At 37.8% G+C, this 25,621-nt stretch overlaps 1 protein-coding gene across 1 annotated transcript in view; it reads right to left on the bottom strand.

Moving 5' to 3' along the window:
* Positions 1–5,611: 5,611 nt before the first annotated feature.
* Positions 5,612–25,621, bottom strand: part of LOC127421003 (neuronal acetylcholine receptor subunit alpha-7-like) — a 33,338-nt gene continuing 13,328 nt past the window's right edge. Inside the window, exons 5-10 of the mRNA XM_051663700.1 lie at positions 23,809–23,888; positions 17,508–17,675; positions 15,527–15,721; positions 10,567–10,653; positions 9,591–9,700; positions 5,612–6,705 (exon numbers count right to left, since the gene is read on the bottom strand). Of these exons, the coding sequence (XP_051519660.1) occupies positions 5,923–6,705; positions 9,591–9,700; positions 10,567–10,653; positions 15,527–15,721; positions 17,508–17,675; positions 23,809–23,888 (1,423 nt within the window). The 3' untranslated portion in view covers positions 5,612–5,922. The remainder of the gene's footprint in view (positions 6,706–9,590; positions 9,701–10,566; positions 10,654–15,526; positions 15,722–17,507; positions 17,676–23,808; positions 23,889–25,621) is intronic.

Below are 25,621 nucleotides of genomic sequence, written 5' to 3' on the forward strand. Positions count from 1 at the left end.
ATATTGATTGTGAGAGATCAAGAGTTCAAAAGTCTGATTGCTTGGGGGAAGAAGCTGTCATGAAGTCGGCTGGTGCGGGTCCTGATGCTGCGATACCGCCTGCCTGATGGTAGCAGTGAGAGCAACCCATGGCTCGGGTGGCTGGAGTATCTGATGATCCTCCGAGCTTTTTTCACACACCACCTGGTGTATATGTCCTGGAGGGAGGGAAGCTCACCTCCGGTGATGTGTCTGGCAGTTCGCACCACCCTTTGCAGGGCTTTGCGGCTGTGGGTGGTGCTATTGCAGTACCAGGCGGAGATGCAGCCAGTCAGGATGCTCTCTACAGTGCTGGTGTAGAACCGTGTGAAGATGTGGCGGTTCATTCCAAATGAGTAGATGTTACTGCCCATTCTAACCACCTGGCGTCTGCTTGACAGGAAGTCCAGGATCCAGCTGCACAGCGAGCTGTTTAAGCCCAGAGCCCGGAGTTTCTCATCAAGCTTGGAGGGCACTATGGTGTTGAATGCTGAGCTGTAGTCTACAAACAGCATTCTCACATAAGTGTTCCTTTTTTCCAGATGGGAGAGAGCAGTGTGTATTGTAGATGCAATGGCATCATCAGTGGAGCGGTTGTTGCGGTAAGCAAACTGCAATGGGTCCAGTGATGGAGGCAGCACAGAGCGCACGTAATCTCTGATTAGTCTCTCAAAGCATTTGCTGATGATGGGGGTCAGAGCAACAGGACGCCAGTCATTTAAGCAAGTGATTTTGGATTACTTCGGTACAGGCACAATGGTGGACGTTTTAAAGCATGTGAGGACTACAGACAAAGGGAGGGAAAAGTTGAAAATGTCCGTAAAAACACCAGCCAGTTGGTTTGCGCACGCTCTGATGATGCCGCCCGGAATGCCGTCTGGACCCGCAGCTTTACGGATATTCACCCGTCGGAAGGATCGGGTTACATCCGCTACAGAGACAGAGAGTGAACTAACCCCTGTAGGTTTGGCTGCGAGAGCTCTCTCTGAGAGGGCTGTGTTATTTCCCTTGAACCGTGCATAAAAAGTATTTAGCTCATACGGGAGAGAGGCAGCGGTGTTCACGGCAGAGTTTTTATTCCCATTAAAGTCCGTGAAAATCCTGCTGGTTTATAATCCCATACAGTTCCTTGAGTGCCCGGTCTGTGTCGGCTTGTGGCGGGATGTACACAGCTGTGATAATGAATTCCCTCGGTAGCCAGAATGGTCGACACAGAAGCATGAGAAATTCCAGATCAGGAGAGCAGAAAGACTTGATAGAATGTACGTTCCTCTGATCACACCAGGATTTGTTGATCATAAAACATACACCACCACCTCTGCTTTTACCTGAGAGGTCTTTCACTCTGTCCGCTCGGTGCACGGAGAACCCCACGGGTTCGATGGCTGAGTCTGGAATCTCCGCAGACATCCAAGTCTCTGTAAGGCAGCTAATGCAGCAGTCCCTCGTCTCTCGTTGGAAAGAGATCTGCGCTTTCAGCTCGCAGAGCTTGTTGTCCAGACACTGAACATTTGCCAGTAGAATACTGGGTAGCGGGGGTCGATTTGTGCGACGTCTTACTCTGATGAGAACGCCGGCTCTGTTTCCCCTTTTCCTTCTGCGTTTTCGCAGCTGGGCTGCCCAGACAAAGGGCTCCGCAGGCGTGTTTGTAAACAGCGGGTCGGCATTGAGGAATTTGAAGTCTGGTTTACGGTGTGTAATTACAGAACCAATGTCCAAAAGTGTTTGTCTGTCGTAGACAATAAGGCAGACAACATCCAAGACAAAAAACATAAGAATTGTAAACAAAACAAACGAAAAACTACAATGTTGTTTCGGAGCTTGCAACGCAGCAGCCATACTCGCCGCCATCTTGAGTCCAAGAATTACAAAATAATTCAAACCTTTCAAATAACCATTATTATCTCACAAACCACACAATTGAAAAGGTTGGACTGTGTAAATGTGTATTTGTGTGTGTGATACGGTTGTGGGCGCTAAATGATTGTCCATGTGGGTTTGTACCACACCACACTAATCCGTTGAGATGGGTTACAGTTCTCCAAGTCAGTATTAGCATGGTTGACTATGAATGAGTTTGTAGAGGCAAAAAGAAATGATATCGGGCTCATACCTGTAGTCAGATGTACACAGTCACAGTCAGTCTCTCTGTGGCCAGCAACAGACGACACTCTCACCTTCGGCGTTTCGTAGCCCCACATCCAGGCTAGGAATTGGTGTCACCCAAGCTTCGTAGCAATGTAGTCAGCCAGCTATGATCCAGGTGAGTTTCTCAACTAAGAATTCATTCCGTTTGCAGCGAGGTGTGACTTTCCACAATATGGCACATAACTTTAGCTCAGTGTCTTTATCTCCCTCCCGCCTTTCTTCTTCTCATCAGTACAACTGGTTTGCAGTAGGACCCGCAGATGTACATTCTCAACGCACTACCTTATCACACCTGTCTTGTTCTCATCATGATCATCTTCATCATATATGTCATACTCCTCCTTTCTCTTTACTCCCTTTTATATGATTTCCCCTCACATATTCCCGCCACTTCCGACTACTCCTAATTACCGCATTGCATTATGGTAATTGTAGTCTTTTTTAAAGTTATCAATACTTTTGCTTTCGCTGCAATATTTTATATATAATTCACATTATAGAGCTATGTCATTTACCATTACAGTTATACAGCCTATGTGCTATGAATGTAACATTTGCCTTCATGCATTTTCAACTTAATTTGATCAGATTATGAATTTATTATATTAGCTCTCCTAATGTCTGCTAAAATGTTTTCTGAACAAATGAGAAAAATTCCAAAAGTGTTACAATTATCCCTCCTTCCCCCTACATGCAGTAAGGACCAAAACTGTTTAAAAGGGGCAAAAATGTGCTGTCACCAAAAATTATTAGCAGGAACACAAAGAAAGCTCCCATCCAAAAACTGTATTTTTTGTAAAAAATAAAAGAAAAAAAAATTAAAAACAAATTCACCTGAAGACTAAGACGCCCTAAAGGCAGATTTGGAACAGTATTTGCAGTCCATTCAGAGCAAAAAGGACAATATACTTCAGTCTGACTTGTCATTAACCTTCACTGTAAATCGTTCATCTTCAAATGTAATTCTTTTTTTCTGTAAATTGTCAGGACCCCAATTCATCAACATAATAACCACTTTTTCTATCAAACTCAACTTCTTTCCACTCAACCTTCAAAGAAACAGTCCAGGTTATTTACAATTTGAGCTTTATTGAGAGCATCTGTGGCATATTGTCGATTACCACAGAAATAATTGAGTTTTTTCCCCAAGTTTGTTAAAACTAAGAAAATCGCATTTACTGTAGAGTACTGAACTCACAAATGAAACCTAGTAGGCAAGTTAGCCAGAGGGTTTCATTGAAGAAATGTGAAGCTTGTATTTTTGTTAGAGCACTTCGAGTTTGGTATATCGCAGAAGTTCCTAGGTGAAATGACGAAAAGATCTAAAAGTGAGTTACATTTTCTCCCAAACAGATGAGGTTTTTAAGGCTATCAAGTTGTAAATCCTACCCTAAAACATAAGCCTAAACCTAACAGATAGTGTCATAAAAAGCAAATGTAACATGAACACCGCAATTAATAAAGCAATCACTTCATTTTGCGATGCTTCTATGACACTTTCGTTGCACCTCTAGTGTTCATTTCACCAGGAAACTGCCACGATATGTACAACAAGTCATTTTGAAAAATGTTGGAACAGTAACGTGATTCTATGAGATCAGGTTGGAGCATACTTCTGTAAAAATGTTTTTACAGAAAAAAGTTAAGTTTCCTAGTCAGTTCTATTGAGGTGGAACTGCTTTTCTAGGTGGACATGCATTACTAATGTAATTGCTGTGAGTGGAACTTGCTCCATGTCAACAGTAAGGAATAATTGACAGACTGTTGAATTATTAAAAAATTAAATCACACCCGAGGTGTAATAGCCAGTCCACTTTACATTGTCGCATTACCTCCTCAGGTGTGAATTAGTGATCGACCGATATGGTTTTTTTTAATGCCTGATGCCAATATCCAGAGTGCAGGATGTCCGATAAAATGACGATATCACACAATTTAATATAGCAAATAACATAAAAAATTAATAAACTCTTATTTAGCATTATATTTACTCAATTTCACACAAAACTTTAACTTTGAAAAAAGAATCAAAAAAAGATATTGTATTTTAAATGGTTGAAAGCAGTTTCTTCTGATTTCTGTTTAGTCATCTAATTTTAGTAATGTATTTACACATGAAGAAATTGTTAATATGTTAGGAACAAGTAACCATGGATAGGCATGTAGTCCAGTAACCATGGATGGCATGTCCACGTTAGCAATCGCATTTACTCAAAAAATACAGAATCCAACGATTTGTACATACAGTACAATAACCCAGTATATTGCTTTAAAAGAAAAAGCTAATTAGTGATGAACTTACCAATTACTAATTTAGATAACTAAAGCTGCTTTAAAAAAGATTGACTGCTAGAGAATCTGTGCACAGGTTTTTGCACTGTTGCTATTTATATATTCTGAAGATCATCTCTCCTTTCTAAAAAAACATCTAACTTTTTCTGACATTTTACAGTGTTGGTGGGCAAGGGAGGGGAAATATTAAATTTTATCCATGTCTTTGCTGACTGTCTTTGTGCCATTTCTCCAGTATTTCTCAGGGGAATTATCTCTATATCTCTTTCTCCCCTCACACTCTCCCACATCCTATCTGAAATGTGTTTATCTTTTCTCTTTGTCTGTTTTGTGACTGCTTTTGTGAGACATGATGCACTATTTCTCTCCAACAGCAAAGCCGTTTCTCCTCTTGCCATTAATGTTGCTGAGTCTCACTTACCCCCAACTGCCTTATCCATATGTCTCTGTCCATCCTGCTGTAATCCCCCTATCACTCCTTAATTTTCTTATCCAGTTGTCTGATCCAGTTCTACAGCCCATCCTTCTTTCATTTTGTGCTGACTGTGTCTCTTTTTCTAATACCCTCCTTCTGCTTCATTTTGTCTTTCAATACACTTGTTTTACTCTTGCCTCTTCTTCCCGTGATGCCCAGATCTCTGCATCGGTCTCTATCTCTGCCCATGTCAGGGGTATTCCATCTTTCAATTCTACTGTGTCTCTTCATGATCTTAACCTCTTAAACCCTGCAGCCAGTACTGGTGTTGTTCTTCTACTCTTCTCTATGTGGTGCCTGTCCCTGCAACAAAACCTTTCAATATATATATATTTTTTTAGATTAGGGGGTTTAATTTGGGTTAATATCAGCCACTGACATCATGTCTGCCATCCTTGTTAATATTTCTTCCTTATCATATGTTCCTCCCCTCCCTCATTGCTCGTCTTTCTTATTAAGTGCCACCTACTCATTGATGAACATACCAAAATATAGTTTGACATCTTAGAGAAGTTGAAAATTGTTGGACTGACAAAGTCACTAAATGTTGAGAACAACGTCTGCCCATTACCCAGAGGTTCATGTCAGGTTATGAAACAGCTGAAAGGTCATTATCATTTTCGCATTTTAATGTTTTGTTTTTCATTTATTTCATATCTGAACTTAAGTCTAGAACATCTTACCATACCGAACCAAACATCCTCTTCATTTATAAACACCTTGTGGTGAAGGTCTTTAGCATTCCACAAACATCATAGTTCATTGAGTTCATTGAGATGTTTAAAAGGGCCTTAAATGTCCAGAGTACAAGGCCATCAGCCAATCAGAAGCTTTTTCTTTCCAGACCTCAAGATCCTACATTATTCCAATCACAGTTTAAAAAAATAAAAATAAAATAAAGATGAGTCATTGTTTTAGGGAGTTGGATATATCCCATTTACGGTCAAACCCATGCTTCCCAAATGCAAGTTCTCTTCAAACAAGTCAAATCAGATGAAATCCTTGGAAACTGCCTCCACAAAGTTAGGTGCGGCCATAAGAATGGAGATGGTGCAGATGATGTTGAAAACACTGAATGCTACCAGACAAAGTCGATCGATTACAGCTGCAGCAAACTTCCATTGTTCAGCCACACTCTCATTCTCATCCTGTCCACGGAATCTATCGGCGACGTAACGCACCTCATCTAAAATCGCCTGAAGCTGTGGGTCTCCTCCACCGCTGGTTCCCGAACAAGAGCAGCCACCTCCACCACCAGACACCGTGCTCGGACATCCCGTGGCCTCCAGAATGGGCGTTGGAGGTGGCGGGGGGCTGCCGAACTGTGAGGGTAGGTGAGGTGGTGGGCTGGAGCCAACCACTGGGGATGACACTACGGCAGGACGTGGACCGCCTGACATGCTGTTTCTTTGCACCGATTCAGTCAGCAAGGACGGTGGTGAGGCCTCGTCCAGACTGGAAAATCCGATGTAGAGTAGATTGCCATTGTTGTTGGCGCTGTTGGTCTGGGTGTGGAGATGGTGGGTGTGTCCAGCTGCGGCTGCAGCTTGAAGGAGGCTTTGGGGATGAAGTGGATGGAGCGTAGAAGACATGTGGTGGTGATGGAGGTCTGCAGAAGCAGAACCGGGTGCATTTGGAAGGCTGCCGCTCTGGGAACCCGAAGAACAACGGCGTAAGTGAGGGGCGCAAGGAGGACGCTCAGGGTCTTCACCCTCACCGGGACGCTTCATGCGCAAAAACCAGGCCACCCACTGGAGCAAGACTAGCTGAACCTAAGAGAAGGTAGATGGAGAGGGAGAAATCTGTATAAGAGAAGGTAAACCTTCAATGAGGGTTTGGAAAATATACAGATTTTCTCAGTAAACAACATTAGCTTTTAATAGTAAAAGTGGAATACCTTTAAACAAAGTGTTAGCTTATGCTTGGTGAACAAGGAAGCATGCATTTTACAGTAGTACCTCAAGCTGTTTTGGACCGCATATTGCTTATGCTCTACACATACTGTCAAAACAAATGGTTAGATTAACTCTAGATCTGGAACTAGATCTGCACAGGAAATAAATGCTAGCAAATATGAGATATTATTTTCCAAGCACTAGCTAGCATCTGCTGAGTCAAGAGAACAGAAGTTTTAGGAAAGGAGTTGTAAAACAGCGTAATATGACAGAAATGACCATGATGCTGTGAGAGATAAAGAGGTGACCAGATGGAATTATTCAGTTGCACTGCCAAGTCCTGGCCAAGGCAACACATAAAGCATGGCAAAATCTACGACTAGTGGGGTTGGCACTGCTATCAACCACAGAAAAACTTGGTCCATCTTTACACTTAATTTTGGTGTATTACAGTTCAGTCTATCACAATGACAAATTGATGTATGCATGCAGCATAAACAAAATGTGTGTCCTCTTTGTACACTTATACAGGGACAGTCCCCCAGGAACAATATGAGGTTAAGTGCCTTACTTAAAATCAAACTATAGTAGCTCATGGCTTGCTTCTTATAGGGCTCGAACTTCCAGGGCTCAAACTTTTAGACAGTATCCCCTTTGTTATGTTTTTGGATACCTATTATCTATAAGAGATTTCTTCTCTCAACTTGTTATTGAACTGCACCTCTTTTAGTTCTTTTTTTATACTGCTGTTAGATAAGCTTTGCACTTTCAAGTTGTTCAGTGGAAAAGAGTTTCATTTTGAGTTCCTTTGAGTCCTGGTTCTGGTGTACATACAGGTATATTGGGTGTAAATGTTCCTAAAAGCAGGTTGATCCATGGATATAAGTTGTGTTAGTGTTGCTTGCAAAGACTAGCATCACAATTGCTCATACTTTAGGTTGGAATTTGAACAACCCATAAACTCTAAGGCCAGAAACATACATTACGCAAGTACGAGTACACAGATGCGAGCGCTTGGCCAACGCACAGTCCGGTTAACATACATAAATGTGCATTCTTGCGTTACCGTGGCCGTAACAAACCTCATTATTCAAGGGGGCGATATAGTTACCTTCAAAATGATGTGCCATTAAACTGTATTTGCTATCATTCTGGTAAGTAGCTATAAATATATTGACTTTACATTACTTGCTCAGCAAAATTCTTTTCTGTAGCTAAATCAATATGCTTCACCATGACAGTAATTGACCAGGGGCAGGTTTACAATTTCTGATGCCCCAAGTAACCGACCAACCTGGGGCCCCATTTCGAAATTATTTGCTTAAAAATGACATAAAATTTATTTTAAATAATGATTTAAAATTCATTCATCAGCCACTGTAGCCAAGTACATTCAAAATATTTAATGAAATAAAAATCTAGTTAAAGATAATTAATACATGTTTTCCAGTTTTTCCACAATACAGTGATAAAAAAAAGCAATATTTACCTACATATATTTTTACAAAACATTTTTTTATTTTTTAATGAACAGGGTGTGCAAAACCTACTACTTCACTCACTAACATTTTGGAAATTGGTTATTTATTATTATTATAACCCAACAATTATTTATTGTTGTCCAGTTTGTCATTATAATATGATACAGTATTATTATTATTACTTTGAAGATTTGTTATATACAATAGTAATATATTTCTGTCTTATTTACTTCACTTTCACCTGGAGGCTGCAGTGTATTTTTCAGCATGTTGCAAAAGGCAGTATTTTTTCTTCGAGCACTGACAACAGCGTATATTTGCCCGTGTACCCAGAACAACATGTCACCCTTTTTTTTGCGGAGCTTTCCTACTGGGGCACCAGATGAGGATTATTGATAAGGAATAAAAAAATGAGGGGGGGGGATATCGGCAACTATCGGCACAGAATTTTTGCCAATAACCGATAGTGCCAAAAGCAACAGTTGGCACCAATGAACCGATATATCGGTCTACCTCTTCTAACAACTACACAGAACACTTGAATGGAGGTGGGCTCCAATGACTTGGACCCTTGTTCCCCAGACAAATCTTGGCACTATAAGGACATAGACACATTAGAAATATTGGTAAAATTGTCAGGCCAAATGCAACTCCAATTTTCTGCAAAAACAAAAACAAAAATAAAAATCTAGATGTGCTGTGTCGTGAAATTGATATAGTCTTCCAGAGAAAATATACCTGTCAGTGTCCTCTCGTTCTTGGGATTGGGAATGAATGGGATTCGATCAGCAGGACTGGGGCACATCAGCTGAGCTGCTAACTGGCTTACAGAATGCTGAAATACGGTCATTCATCAGCATGGACAGATTGCAGATCTATATCCATCTACATCCCATTTACTCATTTAGTTCCCTTCTGTATTATCACCGAAACAGTAAATTACTGCTTTCAGTGCTACCGACAAAATGGGTAAATGATAAAAATGTGCTTTAGGACAGATGAAGGCATTTGTACATTTAGGCACACCATGGGACATTTAGGCTTTGTTCACACTGCAAACAAATACGATTTGGCTTTCAAATCCATTCTTAAGGGCTGACTGTCTACATTATCATTTATCAAATGATGAAATCTGATCCATTTGTTCAGACAGAGTAGTCAGTATCAGGTGTATTAGTTGTAATAGTAATGTAAGTACAGCCTAAAAACACCAAATGGATTTAAGTCAAAACAAAACCTAAGTCTGAGTATGTGTGTGTGTATGTGTGTGTGTAGACATACCCATTTGGGCATGGTCCCTCCGTTGGGATCATGATGATGGTACTGCAGCACAACCACCGTTGCAATAACTGACATTCCAACAATGATCATTATACTGGCAAAGTACTGCCCTGAGACACACAGAGAGGAATAGAAAGAGAATATGGTATGTATAAACCTTCAAATTATTACTCAGTAGAATAGCTCCTTTTTATGACCCAGCCACGTCGGTACAAACCAGGGTAAAATGTAACAAAGGCGCATTGATTATAAAAGAGTGATGCAAGAAAGGAACGAAGGAAGAAAGGGAGAATGAGGAACAGAAGAGTGAACCAAAAACCTCATCATAAAGTAGAGAGAGAAACAGACAGCAGAGACAAAGCGCTCTGGATGAACACTTCCTACAAACGCATTTCTGCAGATTACATCTTTGTAGTATCTGTGGGCCTATAAACCAGACTGTGGACTGCAAAAGATAATGTGGGATGGCTTTTATTTCTCCAGAGGATTGTCTCTCATGTATCTGGTCAGTTCATTTTTATTTTTCTCCAGCTTCGTCTGTCCTACCCTGCCCATTATTTCCAGTTAACATGCTTTTACGATTCATGCTGCAAATTACTATGAGAGGCTGAGATTGCGGTTGCCAAGACCAGCACTTTTGGCCATGATACAAAACGGTGGACAATTTATTCTGTAGTACACTGTTTGTGGATCAGGGCACATTCAAAGCTACATCCACACTCGCCACATTTTACAACTCAAAAAAACAAAAAAAAAACAAAAACAAAATCAAAGTCTTAAATACAAACTATTATATTAAAAGAGCCATGTGCCATTATGTATGCCATTATGTATGTCTGGACTTTGCAAATTAACTGTGTGAGGCTGAATCATGCTCCTTTAATTACTTAAAGATATTGTATAATACACACAGAAAAGCATATACATGCATATAAATGTGTTTCAAATGGCACAAGCATGGCAAAGTATGCTTTACCTATTAGCGGGATGGAGTCTGAGGTTGCTGGCATGATCTCTGCCACCAATAACATGAAGACTGTTAACGAGAGTAGCACAGTAATACCTGTGAATGGGTATAAAACAAAAGAAATGCATGAGACTGCATGATGTAAACATGAAACTGTGGATAAATTATGACAAATTAGTGACTAAACCAATAAATTAGCCCAGTGTTTCCCAACCAATTATCAGAAAATTATCAAATTCCACAAAATAAATCAGGGCTCTGGACTGATACTAATTTTTCAACCATTTTTCCTAACAGTGCAATTAAACTTTGCAAGAGGTCGCATTGGTGCGCCTACAAATTTGGCTGACTCTCTGATTGTGCTCTGTCGTTTTTTTGTTCCGTATGAGAAATATCAAACGGCAAACGTTCCAAACGCGAAAGGAAACATCTTTACCCGGATCAGTCAGCGCTGCTCAATGGACAGATCAGCGCAGAGACGGGCATTTACACGTGTACCGGTCTCGAGCGCTCAGGAGCGCAGATCATCATAAACAGAGCTCCGAGAAGCACAGGCTGGGTCACGAATTCGGCATTGATTATTTGTTTAAAACCTCTATGAAAGCCCATAATGCGTCGATGATTAAACCAGTTTAAAATTGTATTAAACGGCCCCAACATTCTAAATAGCACTGAAAAGGTATAAAGGAGAAATCTGCACAATGAACAGACAGAAATTGTAAGGTTTCAATCCACACATCACAGATATTAAAAAAAATATTTACCATGAACTTATATCAATATAGTAGTGAGAAAATACAATTTAATTTCTGGATGTGTTTTTCTTTCGAAAAATGCCATAATTTGTTTTATGGTTGCTGCTAATCATGGTTTTACTTATACTTTTGGTTACTATGATCTTATTGCAAATGCCACAGTTAAAACTATGGATACAATGGAACTTGCCTTCTGTGTAAAATCTTTTCTAGTGCCCTCTGATTGTAGAAAAAGGCTTTGTTTGTCTTCAGATGACTGTATTTTAATCATCAAGATCCTGAAAATACAAGAAAAAGAAACCGTGAAAGAAAACGTATTTTCTTTCAGTTGGACCGGTGCGACCAACACAAATGCTGGTGCGACCATTTGTAGAATTTAACACCGGTGCTACCACTCTTAAATGTTAGTCTGGAGCCATATAAATAAATAGATAAATAAAAAAATTATTTGCTGTGGCATTGCAAGAATTAATTTGCAAGAACAAATCTAAAAATAAGAAAAGATGCAAATTTGTTGCTTTATTCATTACCCAATTAGCACTCTTGCCACCTGTGATTTCATTATACACCGTACCTACATGACTTGCGTTTTTTGTATAGCCGAATTTCAAACATTACGAGTAAACACGCAACTAAAGTGGACAGAAAACATGGAAGTTCTTGAAAAGGAAAACTATCAACGATGGTTATGTGGAACAGTGGGATAGAGGTGTGCCATGGGATTTATTTAATTGTAAAAAGTGTGCTGTGGCAGAAAAAAGGTTAGGAAACACTGAATTAGCCAGGCAAATCAATTACCTGATATTTGGCTTATCCACAATGACCAATAACATGCCCACACTTCCAATTAACAAAATGATTAGTTCAAAAATCTTCTGATAGCTTTGCAAATGGATAATGTACATTTTCTGAATATTTAAAGTGAACAAAATGAATAAAGGAAAGAAAATAGCAATTAAAAATAGCCATTCTATTTTGTTATTATCATATTGTAATGTATACAGCATATTGACCATCAAACCCCATGTCGGTCAATCACTAAAATAAATGCACAGTATAATACAGCATTGCTATTTACATAAGGCATTGGCACTGTCTATGTACAGCCAGCATAAGATACCCAAACACAGCTTCTGATTGGATGTAACTCATCTTGACAGAATTTGATTGGATCTAATTGGACAGCAGTGCTGGGCTTGATAAAGCGATACATAAAGTGAATTACATCAGGCCATTTCTCTTCCTCAATTGCTCTTTGGTTCAGTTCAAGTCATCTCCCTCCCTCTCCTGCTGCTATTCATCTATACACCAACCCCCCCCCCCCCCCCCCCCACACACACACACAAACACAAACACACAAAATCCATCCATCTCTATCTGCTGTTTAAATCTGCTTCCACTCACTCTACCTCCTTCCTCTTTCATATATTTTGCTCAGATTTATAAGTGCTATCTTTGCATAATAGATACTAAAATTATTGTCACAAATAGAGAGCCAATTGATCTTGACTGAATTCATCATTTGGATACATTCTAAAAACACTCTTGGCTGTAAATAAATGTGTTTATTTTTTAAGCACCAACAATGGCACCTCCCATCAATGTGCAATAGGTAACATCTCTTTTCTTAGGCCACATCCACACTAATATTTATTTATTTATTTATTTTTACAGTTTTCAGTGTCCTTATTTCATTGTTTCCAAAGTATGCAGTAATAGAGAGTGTTTTCTAAATGTGTGAAAAACTTAACTCAAGATAAGCTCAATCAACTGCATTTGCTGCATAATGTTGATTACCAAAAAAAAAAAAAAAAAAATAATAAAAGTAAAAATGTAGGTTACAGTGAGGCAATGGTACTACAATGGTAGTGAAGGAGGGTTTAAAGCAGAGGTGGGGAATGTCCGGCCTCAGGACCGTATAAGGCCCTCGAGACCATTTTACCCGGTCTGTGAGGCCATTTGTGAAATAATTTGAATAGCAAAAACATTGCCTTGATTCTATTTACTGCAACCACAAATATGATAAATAACAGCGTAAAAATTTGTATAATAGAAAGACCTTTTTAACTTTCTTTCTTGGTGCGTAAGCACGTAATGGAATGCTTATGTTAATTTCAACCCACAATCAGAAATTGCAAGCAATTGTATGCCCCGCAAATAATTTTGTAAATACTCAAATGGCCCTTAATAGGAAAAAGGTTCCCCACCCTAGTTTAAAGGCAGAAATGTAAAGCTTATAATTTTATAAAAGCACTTGCATTAAATCTTCTGATAAAACTTGTGTATTATTTTAGCTGTAAAGTTGTTTAAATCATCATGTACTAGGGTAACAGGGCAGTTCTCATGGCAACAACGTTGTAAAATTTGATATAACTTTACAAAGAAAAGGTTTGTAAGTGATTTTATTGCACTAAAATCATGTTTACATGCATGATGTTTACGTGGCAGATAGGGAGAAAACAGTAATTATCTTTTGGTGATGCTAGTAGTGCAAAAATTAAACACTTCTCCTTAAACGTCTTAACATCTTTTTTTTTTTTTTTTTTTTTGCTTTAACTATTCAATAATAAGGCCCTAATATTTTGTCCGTCAATAACGTTTCAATATTGCAGCTCTGGTTCCTGGAAAGTGCAATGCATTATCTCTCGCTCTTACACACATTGACTCATCCCTGCTTAAATGACATCAATAGATTAATTGCCCATATGAGTGTACAGCAAAACACTTCCCTTCACCATGGTTACAGTGATATGCACCCCTGAACAGAGGAAATTTACTTTTTCTTTCTCTTTAGTTGTTCTAAGACATTCTGGGTTTTTTTCTCCTCTCAAAAAAACACTGAGTTCACTTCATCCCCATTGATATTGTCATTTCCGTTTGCATTTCCCTGCACTTTGTTTTAGTGTCTAGACCTTGAAAAGTAGAGCTGCAGAATTCTATTTTCACTTCTAAAATAGCACTGAACGTGAAAGATGCAGGAAACACAATGAAACGTGAAGTTATTCCTTTCAAATCTAGTCTAGATGACATTTATGTATTTGGCAGATGCTTTTACCCAAAGTGACTTACCAACATAGTCTCGTGACAATCTGTAATAATTTCGTACGATATGACTAAACCATAAAATATCGTACGACTTGACTCACACGAAAAGGTGCGAAAATTATTCCCATAGAGACCAGCGAATCAACAAACAGAATTTTAAATTGATGTATTACAGGCATACATTTTTGGCTAGCCTACTATCTAACACTTTATTTTAAGAAAATAAACGTGATGGAAGAATGATTTCTTTCTTTCGTAGTACAAAATCATTACTTTCCTTTTACTATCATGGTAACATTTAGGTTAGGCGTTAAACTTCGGAAAAATTGTGAGAACGCTCATTCAAAAACCCTGATCCATGGTACACAACTGTCATTTTCCTATTAAAATCATGGTTAGGATTAAGGTTTGGGTTAAGGGTTAAACTTAGGAAAAATCTTAATAACATTGTTCATTGGTTCATTTATTTTTTCTATGGAAGTCATGCTTTTTTGGATGCTTTTTATGATTTTGCCATTTTGTACTATTATTTTGACTTCACATGAGACCAGATCGAAATGGCTCTTTATTGAGTAAAATCTCTAATGATTTTTCTTTTAATCTCTATAAAAATTACCATAAATGACCAACTCCAACCAGCCAGAAACCATGAAGAACCAGCTACCATGAGAAGTTTTAGCTGGATTTTCCAGCAGGTTTGTAATGTTCAAAATTATTTATTAACTTTAATATATGATTAATTTGTCATTAATAGCATTTCTATTAAAAAAAAATTGGGGGGAAATTTCCATAGTGAATAAAAAGTGTTCTATTTATGCTCAGCTCTAAAACATTATAGTGGCTAGAAATCTCTCTTTGCAATTTAAATTTCCTAAAATTATTTAAAAAAATCCTTTTCCAGTAATCATAAACAACTGGAGATCATGGAAAATCATTGGTCAAAAGGTGTGGGAACCCTGCCTGGGAATCAAATCCATAACCTTGATTTTGCAAGCTACAAAAACTTTGTTAAAACTACTGTTCTCTTCACTTTTGACACATAACATAACCTAAATCCAAAGACTGACGAAATCTTAGTACCAGTTCTACTTTTTCTTCTCTCGAAAAAGTTGTCAATCCATTCCTGAAAAAATGTCCTTTTCACTTTCTCTATTTTTCTTTTGGAATACCTAGTGAGATCTTCTCTCCAGAGTCAGCAGGCAGCAGGAAGATAAGCAGGGTCATGGATGAGAGGAGAACGCAAGGAATGAGTAGATTCAAGGCATAGTAGAGTGTCCGTCTGCGGATGGTCACCACAAATGTTACATCTGGATACGGCTCCTTACAACAGTCATAGTACAGCTCATTTCTCATCCCTGGAACACCTGATTAGGAACAGCACGAGAAGAAAATAATGAGGTATGATGATACATCTATACTTGTTTCTGTGGAGTGGTGGTCTCATAGAAGAGATGCTCTTGTCCACAAGAGCAGCCAGTGTTGCTCTTCCATCTTTGATCTACTTCCAAAAAAAAAAAAAAATAATTAAAATAAATAAAAGTTAAACATTTTTTTCCTAATCAGCAATTGCAAGTCAGAGGCAAGCTCTTCCCCAGCATCATGCTTTTGTCTGAAAATCATTAGAGATATTTCCCAAAGTCTTTTTTTTCTCTCTTTCCTCAACATCTTCTAAATAACTTTTTTTGTTTGTTTTAATTAGAGAAATAATATTTAGTCATATCAGCCCTTTATTGTAAAGTAAACCAGTTCAAGCTGTGTCTTGGATCATGGTTAACCAGCTCAACTAGGTCCCCAAAGGTGGTCTACCAGCACTAACTAGCTCTGGCCTTTGTAAACCAGCTTGAACAAACACCTAATCAAACTTGGACCTGAAAATGACCATAAATTACCAACTACACTGCACACAAAAAAAACAAAAAAAAAACATGTATTTATTTATTAATTAAAAACGTACTTATTACAAATATATAAACATCCTTAAAAGAATATACAAGATACTTTTTTAATTATCCCATTTTATCCCAATTTGGAATGCCCAATTCCCAATACTTAGTAGGTCCTCGTGGTGGCACGGTTACTCACCTCAGTCCGGGTGGCGGAGGACAAGTCTCAGTTGCCTCCGCTTCTGTGACAGTCAATCCGCACATCCTATCACGTGGCTCGCTGTGCATGACACCGCGGAGACTCACAGCATGTGGAGGCTCATGCTACTCTCCATGATCCACGCACAACTTACCACCCGCCCCATTGAGAGTTAGAACGCCTAATCACGACCACAAGGAGGTTACCCCATGTGACTCTACCCTCCCTAGCAACCGGGCCAATTTGGTTGCTTAGGAGACCTGGCTGGAGTCACTCAGTACGCCCTGGATTCGAACTCATGACTCCAGGGGTGGTAGTCAGTGTCAATACTCGCTGATCTACCCAGGCCACCCTAAATGTAGGATATCTTAAAGATGTTTAGATATTTTTAGTGTAAAGCAAGACAAAAATACTAACTAAGAAAATGATTTTTTTTGCAGTGAGGAAACCAGTTTTAGCTGGATGCTTTAGTAGTATTGTAATTTTCAAACAAAAAATAAATGCAATCTTTTAAATTGCAAGTGAGCAGGTTTAACAATTTAAAAAATGTTTAAGAAAAGAGTGTGACTGGCATGATATTGCAGACGTGCACAACAAGACAGGAATAAACCGGAGGATTATGCAAAAGGAAGTAGATCAGAAAAGGGTCAGAAATGTGCAGCACAAGACGTTTTTCCAGTCCACTTCCACTTATCCATTCAATTTAATTAAATGTAATTTGAATACTAACAGGCTCATCGGATGGAGTATGAATGAATATGAATGGACATGACCCTAACAAGATAGGCTGGATATTCTCCTTTCCCTTTCCTGTTGCACTCTATGTAGTAGGTAAAAGTGATTCGCAGGACTTTGATGCAGATAAAAAGTGCTTTTTAAACTATGCTGTGTACATTCTTTAGCTATTTAAAATTTACTTTTGCCAAGCTGACCTCTCATGGAGTAACTTAGTAACTAATCATTGCCAGCTACTGCAGCAACACAAAGCACATATCATATTCTGCCTGTGGCCGATATGGTTGATGAATCATTATAAGCTTACAGGAGGTGTTGTCTGCACTCACTCACCCACAAGGTCCCACTCTCCATTGGGCATGTAGCCAGATATATCAGCCTCATTCATCTGGAGATCCAGCAACCATCCGTCAAACGTCCATGAGCCGAATTTAAGCTCGCACTTCTGGATGTCAAACGGAAACCAGCGAACATCCACATTACAGGTACTCATGAAGATACCTGGATACAGAGAGGAAGAGGGGAACAAATGAGAGTCACCATTCTCTTAAATATGGTGTCTATGTCATAATTGTTGCATATATTCATAAAAATGTGTATGATCACAATATCACATTTCCACAAGCATGTATGCGCGTTCTTTTCATTGAGGAAAAATCCTATTCAGAGTCAACTTTAAAACTGCCTGTTTTCAAGCTCCCTGACAAATGTACTGCCTCAAAATGCCACACTGCTTCTTCATCAGTGCCGTATTGCTGCAGTCAACTCCAAATTGAATCCAATTGACCTTTTCACTGGAGCGAAACCAGACAGTCAAAAGATTCACATTCAGAGCCCTAGGAAACACCATTACATAAAGATCTTAATGCACTGTACGTGGATACACTGACTAATGCTCAGTTACAATTACACACACATAAACACCTGCTAACTTACTCAAATCTGTGACTAAATGGACTCCATGAAGAAAAATGCTGCAAAATAAACAGATATAGTTTTTTTTTTTCAAACGGCTTGCAAATAGGCACTTTTGAACCCTGAAAATGAGAATTATGATTGAGAATGATAATAATGTAATTTGCAGTTTAGTTTTATACAGCACATCAGTCAAACCACAACCTCAAAAACCTTCCTTATCTTTGACTTACATATTTATTGGAAATTTACACTTGAAATGGAATAGAAAAGTATGAAATGCAACTTGATGGGGCTTGTGTTGCAACTGAACACTGATTCAACAATCCAACAACTTTCCTCATAAAACCATGTCAAGAGCCTTTCACAGTCTGTTCTGTAGAACTGTCAGTTGAATCTCAAGCAGCACACATAAGAACCCAATCACCACATAAGTCAAGCAGTATTTCTGCCTAAATGGGATTGTTGAAGAAAAACCAACAACCTGCTGGCTGTGGCACTTACACTTTTCAATTATAACTTCTATATTAATATTTGACATGGAAGAAGTAGACAATAGTATATATATGTTTATGTGTTTGACTGTCACATTTAGAGTAAATCACATTTGATCAAATGTATCTGCTATAATGGTAAGAAACTACAAGAGATTATTACATTTTAAAAAATGTGAGTGGTGCTTGCCTGTGAAAAGCTCTTTGTCATAATGCTACTGTACTCTGGGTGGTTGCTAGGGTTGTTTAGGTGTTCTGAGTGGTTGCAAGTTAGGTATTATGTGGTTGCTTTTTTTTTTTTTTTTTTGTGGTTGCTAGAGTGTTCTGGGTGATTTCTAGAGCATAGGCCCAGATTAAATCTTTTCACATTTCCTGTGCTGGTTTTGTGGTAAAATCTGTAGAATTCTATAGAATTCTAATAATTCTAATAGAATGATATAAACAAAGTAAAATGTGTTAAATGAAGCAGATAGTACTATAATCATATTGGTAGCTGAAAGCATACCCAAATTAGCCAAAATATTTAATAAACAAACATTCAACGGGTGATGAATGAGTAGAACATTTGTAAATTACAGAGGCTGCAACTATGCTGAGCTTTCTGTAGCATTCTAAAGATGATGCGTTTGAAAGGTTATGTTTCAGCTCCAAAAAATGTAGGACTGTTGTAGGATTCCACACCAAAAAGAACAGTGATCTCGAAGGAGAATAATTTTCAGGTTATAAGTGATGATCTCCTGTACTGACCCTTTCTACAAATCTCTTCAAACTGTTCTAGACTGCTTCAGAAGATTTCTAAATAATTCACCTCTGTACTGGGCTTCTGATACCTCCACTGCTATGAGGCACTAGTTCCCCTTTAATCTCAAACCAAAAAAGTCTTCTGAACCCTGGTTCCAGGACCTCCAATCCCAGTTTGGGAGGGAAAAAATGAAACACTTTGAAGATACTTGGCCGATCAAGACCAGATGGTGAGATCATAACACCCAACCTTCTTCAAATACATATGTTGGTGTTTGCTTGCATATTTTCCCTGTAAAATACATAACTACGTTTCTTATTGGCACCACAATCCTAGGTTGCTGTGTAAAGTTGGGGGCATTGCTCTGCAATTGACAAAACAAAGTGTTTTAAAAAAAAATGTTGTGCATTGCTATGCAGTTGCTAGGATGGTCTCGGTGGTTGCGAGGGTGTTCACTGGTTGGTTGCTTACTGGCCCAAGCCAAAAGAGCCAAACTCCAAGTTTCTATGATATTCTGTTCCCTAGATTTGGCTTGGGTTCCTCCTTGAATGTAAATTTATAAGATTTTTTTCACCCATTTTATCATCCATCAAGTGTAAATTATAAATCTGATTGCTTAGAAAAGTAATAGCCCACCCCTCTTCAACAAGCTCCATAATTTCAGATATCATTCATGTTGGTAGCACAAACGATGCAGGATAAACTATATGCCTAATTTTAATACTTAGAGTCAGAGATTTGTTCAAATCCCTAATCGTAAATACAGTATGAGTAATAGTGATAATGCCTTAGCAAGCATCACTAAATACATTTAGACTGACTTATGGAACTGGGGGTCTGCCTTGTGGTCAAGATCCAATGGAAGTCTTAATGCATTTGCAAGAAGATTATTTTTCTTTCAGAAAAATGGTGTCGTAGGCACAAACTAAAAGATTATGTCTGTTTGCTGACAGTGAAACTGCTGCTAGTAAGCAGCTAATGCATGACTCACATATAAAAATCAGCCAGTAGTGCAGTTCCAAAGGTTTCCCAACCACAATCTGCTTGTGTCTTTGTTGGATGAAATGAAGGCATGAATGACCTTCTCAAAATCATTAAAACAAAACAAAACCAAAAAAAAGACTTGACTTTGGCCAAAAGTCTTAAATGGAAAAAGCTAGATTTGACAGAGTTTATTTGCTTATCAAATTTAAGAGCACTGTCAAATAATACACCCAGATTCTTCATGACTGCTTTACTATGGGGAGCCAAGGTTAGAATTAAGAGAGGTAAGATTGTCATTTGGCCTGAAAATAATGATCTCGTATTGCCTACATAGGTAGGGTCCCTTCATGGGGGGTGCCATGTTAGAATCACATGACCAGTCGAACTCTATACTCGCTTAATCTCAGTAACCATCCTGTTATTTGAATCTTTCACTCTTGAATAAATTAACCACGGCTAACTGTGAATAGAGAAATTTCTACAATGGCATTGGTTTCTGAGAACTGATGTGATTGAATGATGCTGCATCTACGCCCCTAGTTGTACTCCAAGATGACATAAACACAAAAATTACTGTGTGCACCTTTAATGGTCTTTCATTTTCTTAATGCAAAACCTTATTTTCTTGTTTTTCTTTTGATTTTGGGGTGAAATGTGACCTGGGCATGTTTTTTAAATTATTGTTGATCTAAATGGTTGCATAGGTTATAGGTGTCAAAAGTACCTGTCATTCGGTACCAAGTCGATACTAAAAAAAGATATATCGATACTAGTGTTTCTGCCTTAGCGGTAGTACTGTGCACTGACTTAATTCAGTCCTTACGAGTTGTCTGACTGACAGACAGCTACTTTTAAATGCTCACACGCTTATGTGTGCGTGCCGCTCCTTCTTTTACATTGAAATTGACAATTAATCAAATTAAAATAGTGATATGTCCTTGTGTGATTATTTAACCATGTGATAATTAAACCGGCGATTAAATAAAACAGTCTGCATGTGCTGCGCGCTTCAGCACAGATGTGAATGTGTGAAGCCATCACGTGCTGTGCTTGTTGCAGTAGATGACAGAAGAGAGCACACATTTACCATGAAGCACGCAGCACATGCAGGCTAAATACATAATTAAATCACATAATTTTGTGCTTAACCGTCTTAAAGGTTCACTCATTCATTTTTTTTTTTTTCCTCATTTAAAAAGTTTTACTTCTAAAGAAGTGAATAGTAATATTGAAATATATGTAGGAAATCATGACCTCTCAAGTGAGATGAAGAGTTCAGTCATACCAGTAACCTTATAAAAGCTCTTTTGTTCTACATGGGGTGGGGGAACCCTCATGAGGGCAGCCATGTTAGCTGAATACTACTCGCTTAATCTCAATAACTGCTCTGTTTTTGGACACTTTCATTCATGGAATTAATCCTGGCTTACTGTGCATAGTGAATTTCTTCAATGGCATTGGTAACTAAAAACTACTGTGTTTGAATGATGCAGCATCCAGGCCACTAGGTGTCAGTTTAAGTCAATGTAAGTAACTTCAACATACTTTACTTACTGAGTGCTCCTTTAACCGGAGATGTGTCAAAAATATGACCAGTTTTGCATTTTGGATTATGCTGTGAGGATCTTTACTGAATAGTATGTTAAAGTAGTTGTTCTATTTTCATTTGATTAATGTATTATTAATTCATTTGATTACACACTATTTTGATGATGAAATTGACTAAACTTTAAAATGGCAAACAAAATTTGAGGGAAAAGGAAATTTAGAAAAAACAAATAAAACTGATTTCATAGGGTCCTATTTAAAGAAAAAACTTTAAGCGATGTTCACTTAACTGAGAAACTCTTTAAGGAAACATGCAATTGTTTTAATTCATTTTTTACATTGATATATTTAACTTTGTTAAATAGGCAAAATGAGTGTGTTCAAAACCATAGTACCTTTTTTTCTTTCAAAACTGGTATCAAGAATCATTCAATTTTACTGGTATTGGTACCGACTACTGACATTTTGGTGTCATGACAACACTAGATATGGATAATTAAATGCACAGGCAAATATGAAAGCTTTACCGATTCAGATGTTGGACCAGACAACTGCAGTAAATAGTAAATAAAATAAAGCTTTATTTTTGGATCAGACTGTGTGTGTCCTTGGCATCTGCCGAGACCACTGGATTACTAAAATCTGTTTACACCCCACGGTCCACTAATGAATAAACATAATTTCTGAAAACAAGATATGAGGATTTCTCTCTCTCTTCTCTCTCTCTCTCTCTATCTCTCTCTCACTTGCTTTCTCTTTGTGTGTGTGTGTCTGTTTGCACCCTCCCTCATTCTCTTCTCTCCTCTCTGCTTGACTTCAAAAAGGCATTTGATTGCTGTTTGGTACTGAGGGATCTGGTACTGGGGGATGACTTTAATATGAGGGAGAGAGAAGCAGCGTTAAAATGCGATGAAATCAGCATGAGCTCTAAATATGAGCCATCGGGGCGAGATCTGTTCACGACAGTGATTGTGTTTGTTTGCATCTGCTGTGACTCTAGAGGGTTATTTAAAGACTAATTGTTTCAGTGATGAGCAAGTTGTTGTGTATATAAAAAATGTGTGAAAGAGAGAGAATTTATTTTAAGATGTTTTCCTTTATAGACCCGAGCTGAAGGATCAATGAGGATTGCGACTGGAGAAACCATGTGATTGCTCCAACAAATCCTTTTCTTGATTATTTCCCAAGAAATAATTGTGATATGCATTTACTGGAGAAACCATGTAATTGCCTCAACAAATTTAGAACATGTATGGCTGCATTTTAATATGCAAAGAATACGTATTCATCTAATGGAAGATGATCGAATATTTTTTCTCTATTTTGTACAGAAACAACAGTGATATGCATTCATTGGAGAAAGCACTAACTAAAGTAGAACATGCATGGCTGTATTAACACATGCAAAGAATACATACACATCAAATGGGACATGCTTGAATTCCATATTCTATATTTTCCCCAATAATAAATGTTATATGCTTTTGCAGTGCATCTGTTTTAAAGCACTATTGCCCCTAAAACAACTGAAACATTATTCATGAACTCCCTATTTCCCTGTTTCGATGGTGTAAATCTATAAAATGATGACTGTGGAACATGTTGGATGTGTCTCTGCTTTCCACACTCTTTAATTCTGTAATATTTAAATAGAGCACTTTAATACTTAAAAAAAAAAAAAAAAAATCTGCATGATTGCTCTTTTATTGACAATTTTCATATTGCACTCCCCCCTAAACCAGAGTTGACTTTTTCATAGTTCCTTTCTTTGTTTTAGCTCTGTGTAAAATCTATCTTCATTTTAAAGCTTAAGGTTTTAGCTTTAAACTCCACTAGTATTTTTGTGTTATGAACCACAGTGTTCAGTTAACCTACTGTTGCTTTTATCACTCTATGTACCATATCTTATTTCAGCGCACCGTTAACCTTAAGCATAAGCATTTACACTAACCTGGAGGCAGGTAGTTGCAGTAGCCACTGGAGTTCACCACCACATTTGACTTATAGGTGGAGTCAAACTCATCATCTGCACTACAATGGAGAGAGAGAGAATATATTAGTAGGGCTGGGTACTGACACAGATTCTGATTCATAAGCTCTTATATTGCGTACATAATATTTTGTTACATGTTTATTTAAACTGATTTGTTGAACGTGGTAAAAAAACTGTAAGGTTATCAAAAGAGACAATTCAATGACAAATGGATTGCGTGGATCTCATCTTTGGACACACACAAAACGAGTCAAACCACTCTCAACATGTGCTGAACTTCTTCCCCACTATACAACACAATAACTGGTAATTGCAATCTTAAAATTTCAGACTGATCTCACAGTGAGATTGGAAAGAGTAGGTCGACTATTCTTTAGCTGGAGTAAAAATGTAATGTTAGAGGTGAAAATGCAATTTCCGAATCGTCACTGATTCTGCAATCGCAAGTACTCCGTGGTCTCGATGGGATCCGAACCCTAGTCTCCCCCACTGCTGACGTGACGTGCTTCCAGAACTTGAGCCGATGCAAACATATCTGATAAGAGATGACGGTGGTCCGTGAGTAGACATAATGTCGCCAATCCTAGCGTACCGGAACTATTGGAAACAACATGCCGGCCTCCCGTGTGATCATGTTGAACATTTACAAGCCAGTGGTTAATCACAGACATTTTAGTCGCATAGTGCAACATTTTCTTCAAATGCGAGTGATTTCCTCTCATTGTAGTAAGTAGAGGGTTGTGCATAAAATTTAAGAATTGATATCGAGATTGTTCAAATGAAGATCACGATGCATCGGAATATCTATATTTTTACCCAGTCCAATATATTAGTCTTTTTCTGCTTTTATTTATCCAGATAGGTACTAGAGAGAAAACAGGAAATAATGGGGGAGGGGGCTTGGGAAATGTTGCAAGCTAGATTCAAACTCACATGCTTGCTTGCATGAACATCACTAGCTCATTGTTAACATTCAATAACCACTAAGCCACAGCAAGAACATTTTTAAAGCAAAATACATAACAGCTAGAAACCAAGGTTAATATGTTTAATTTAGTTTTATGTCTATTTTATTTTCAAGTTGTCCTTGAAATTTAGTTTCATTAGTTTTCACTCTATGATTGTTAGTTTTGGTTTAGTTTTATATACTTTATATACTTTTAATTTGATATACTTTCACTTCTAAAATAGCTCTAAAATAGATCAGTATATTTGAAGTTAATGGGTAAACTGATGTTTAAATATGTGCAAGTTGCTCTCAGTCATGTCAAAATGTTTTGTGTACAAAGTTCATAATATATGATAGAATTTTGTTAAAGATAATTAATTTTAATACATCATTTGAAAAGTTATTTAAACAAAGTTAAAGAATATATACACACAATATATATAATTTATAAATATAAACTTGGCCCCCAAGCAATGTCGCTTGGTCCAATCAGGCCCGCGACCCAAAATGAGTTGGTAAAACTTTACAATAAGTTTCCATTTGTTAACATTAGTTATCAACATTAGTTAACATGAACTAACAATTAACAATACTTATTAAGCATTTATTAATCTTAGTTAATGTTAATTAAAACATATACATTTTTAACATTAAAAGTGGTATTAGTTAACATTTGTTATGCACTATGAACTAACATTGAACAACTGTATTTTTATTAACTAACATTAACTAATATTAACAAATGCAGCAAAAAAATATATTGTTAATTGTTTGTTCATGATACCTAATGTATTAACTAATGTTAATGAATGGAACCTTATT

The sequence above is a fragment of the Myxocyprinus asiaticus genome, chromosome 30, assembly GCF_019703515.2.
Source record: "Myxocyprinus asiaticus isolate MX2 ecotype Aquarium Trade chromosome 30, UBuf_Myxa_2, whole genome shotgun sequence".
NCBI lineage: Eukaryota > Metazoa > Chordata > Actinopteri > Cypriniformes > Catostomidae > Myxocyprinus > Myxocyprinus asiaticus.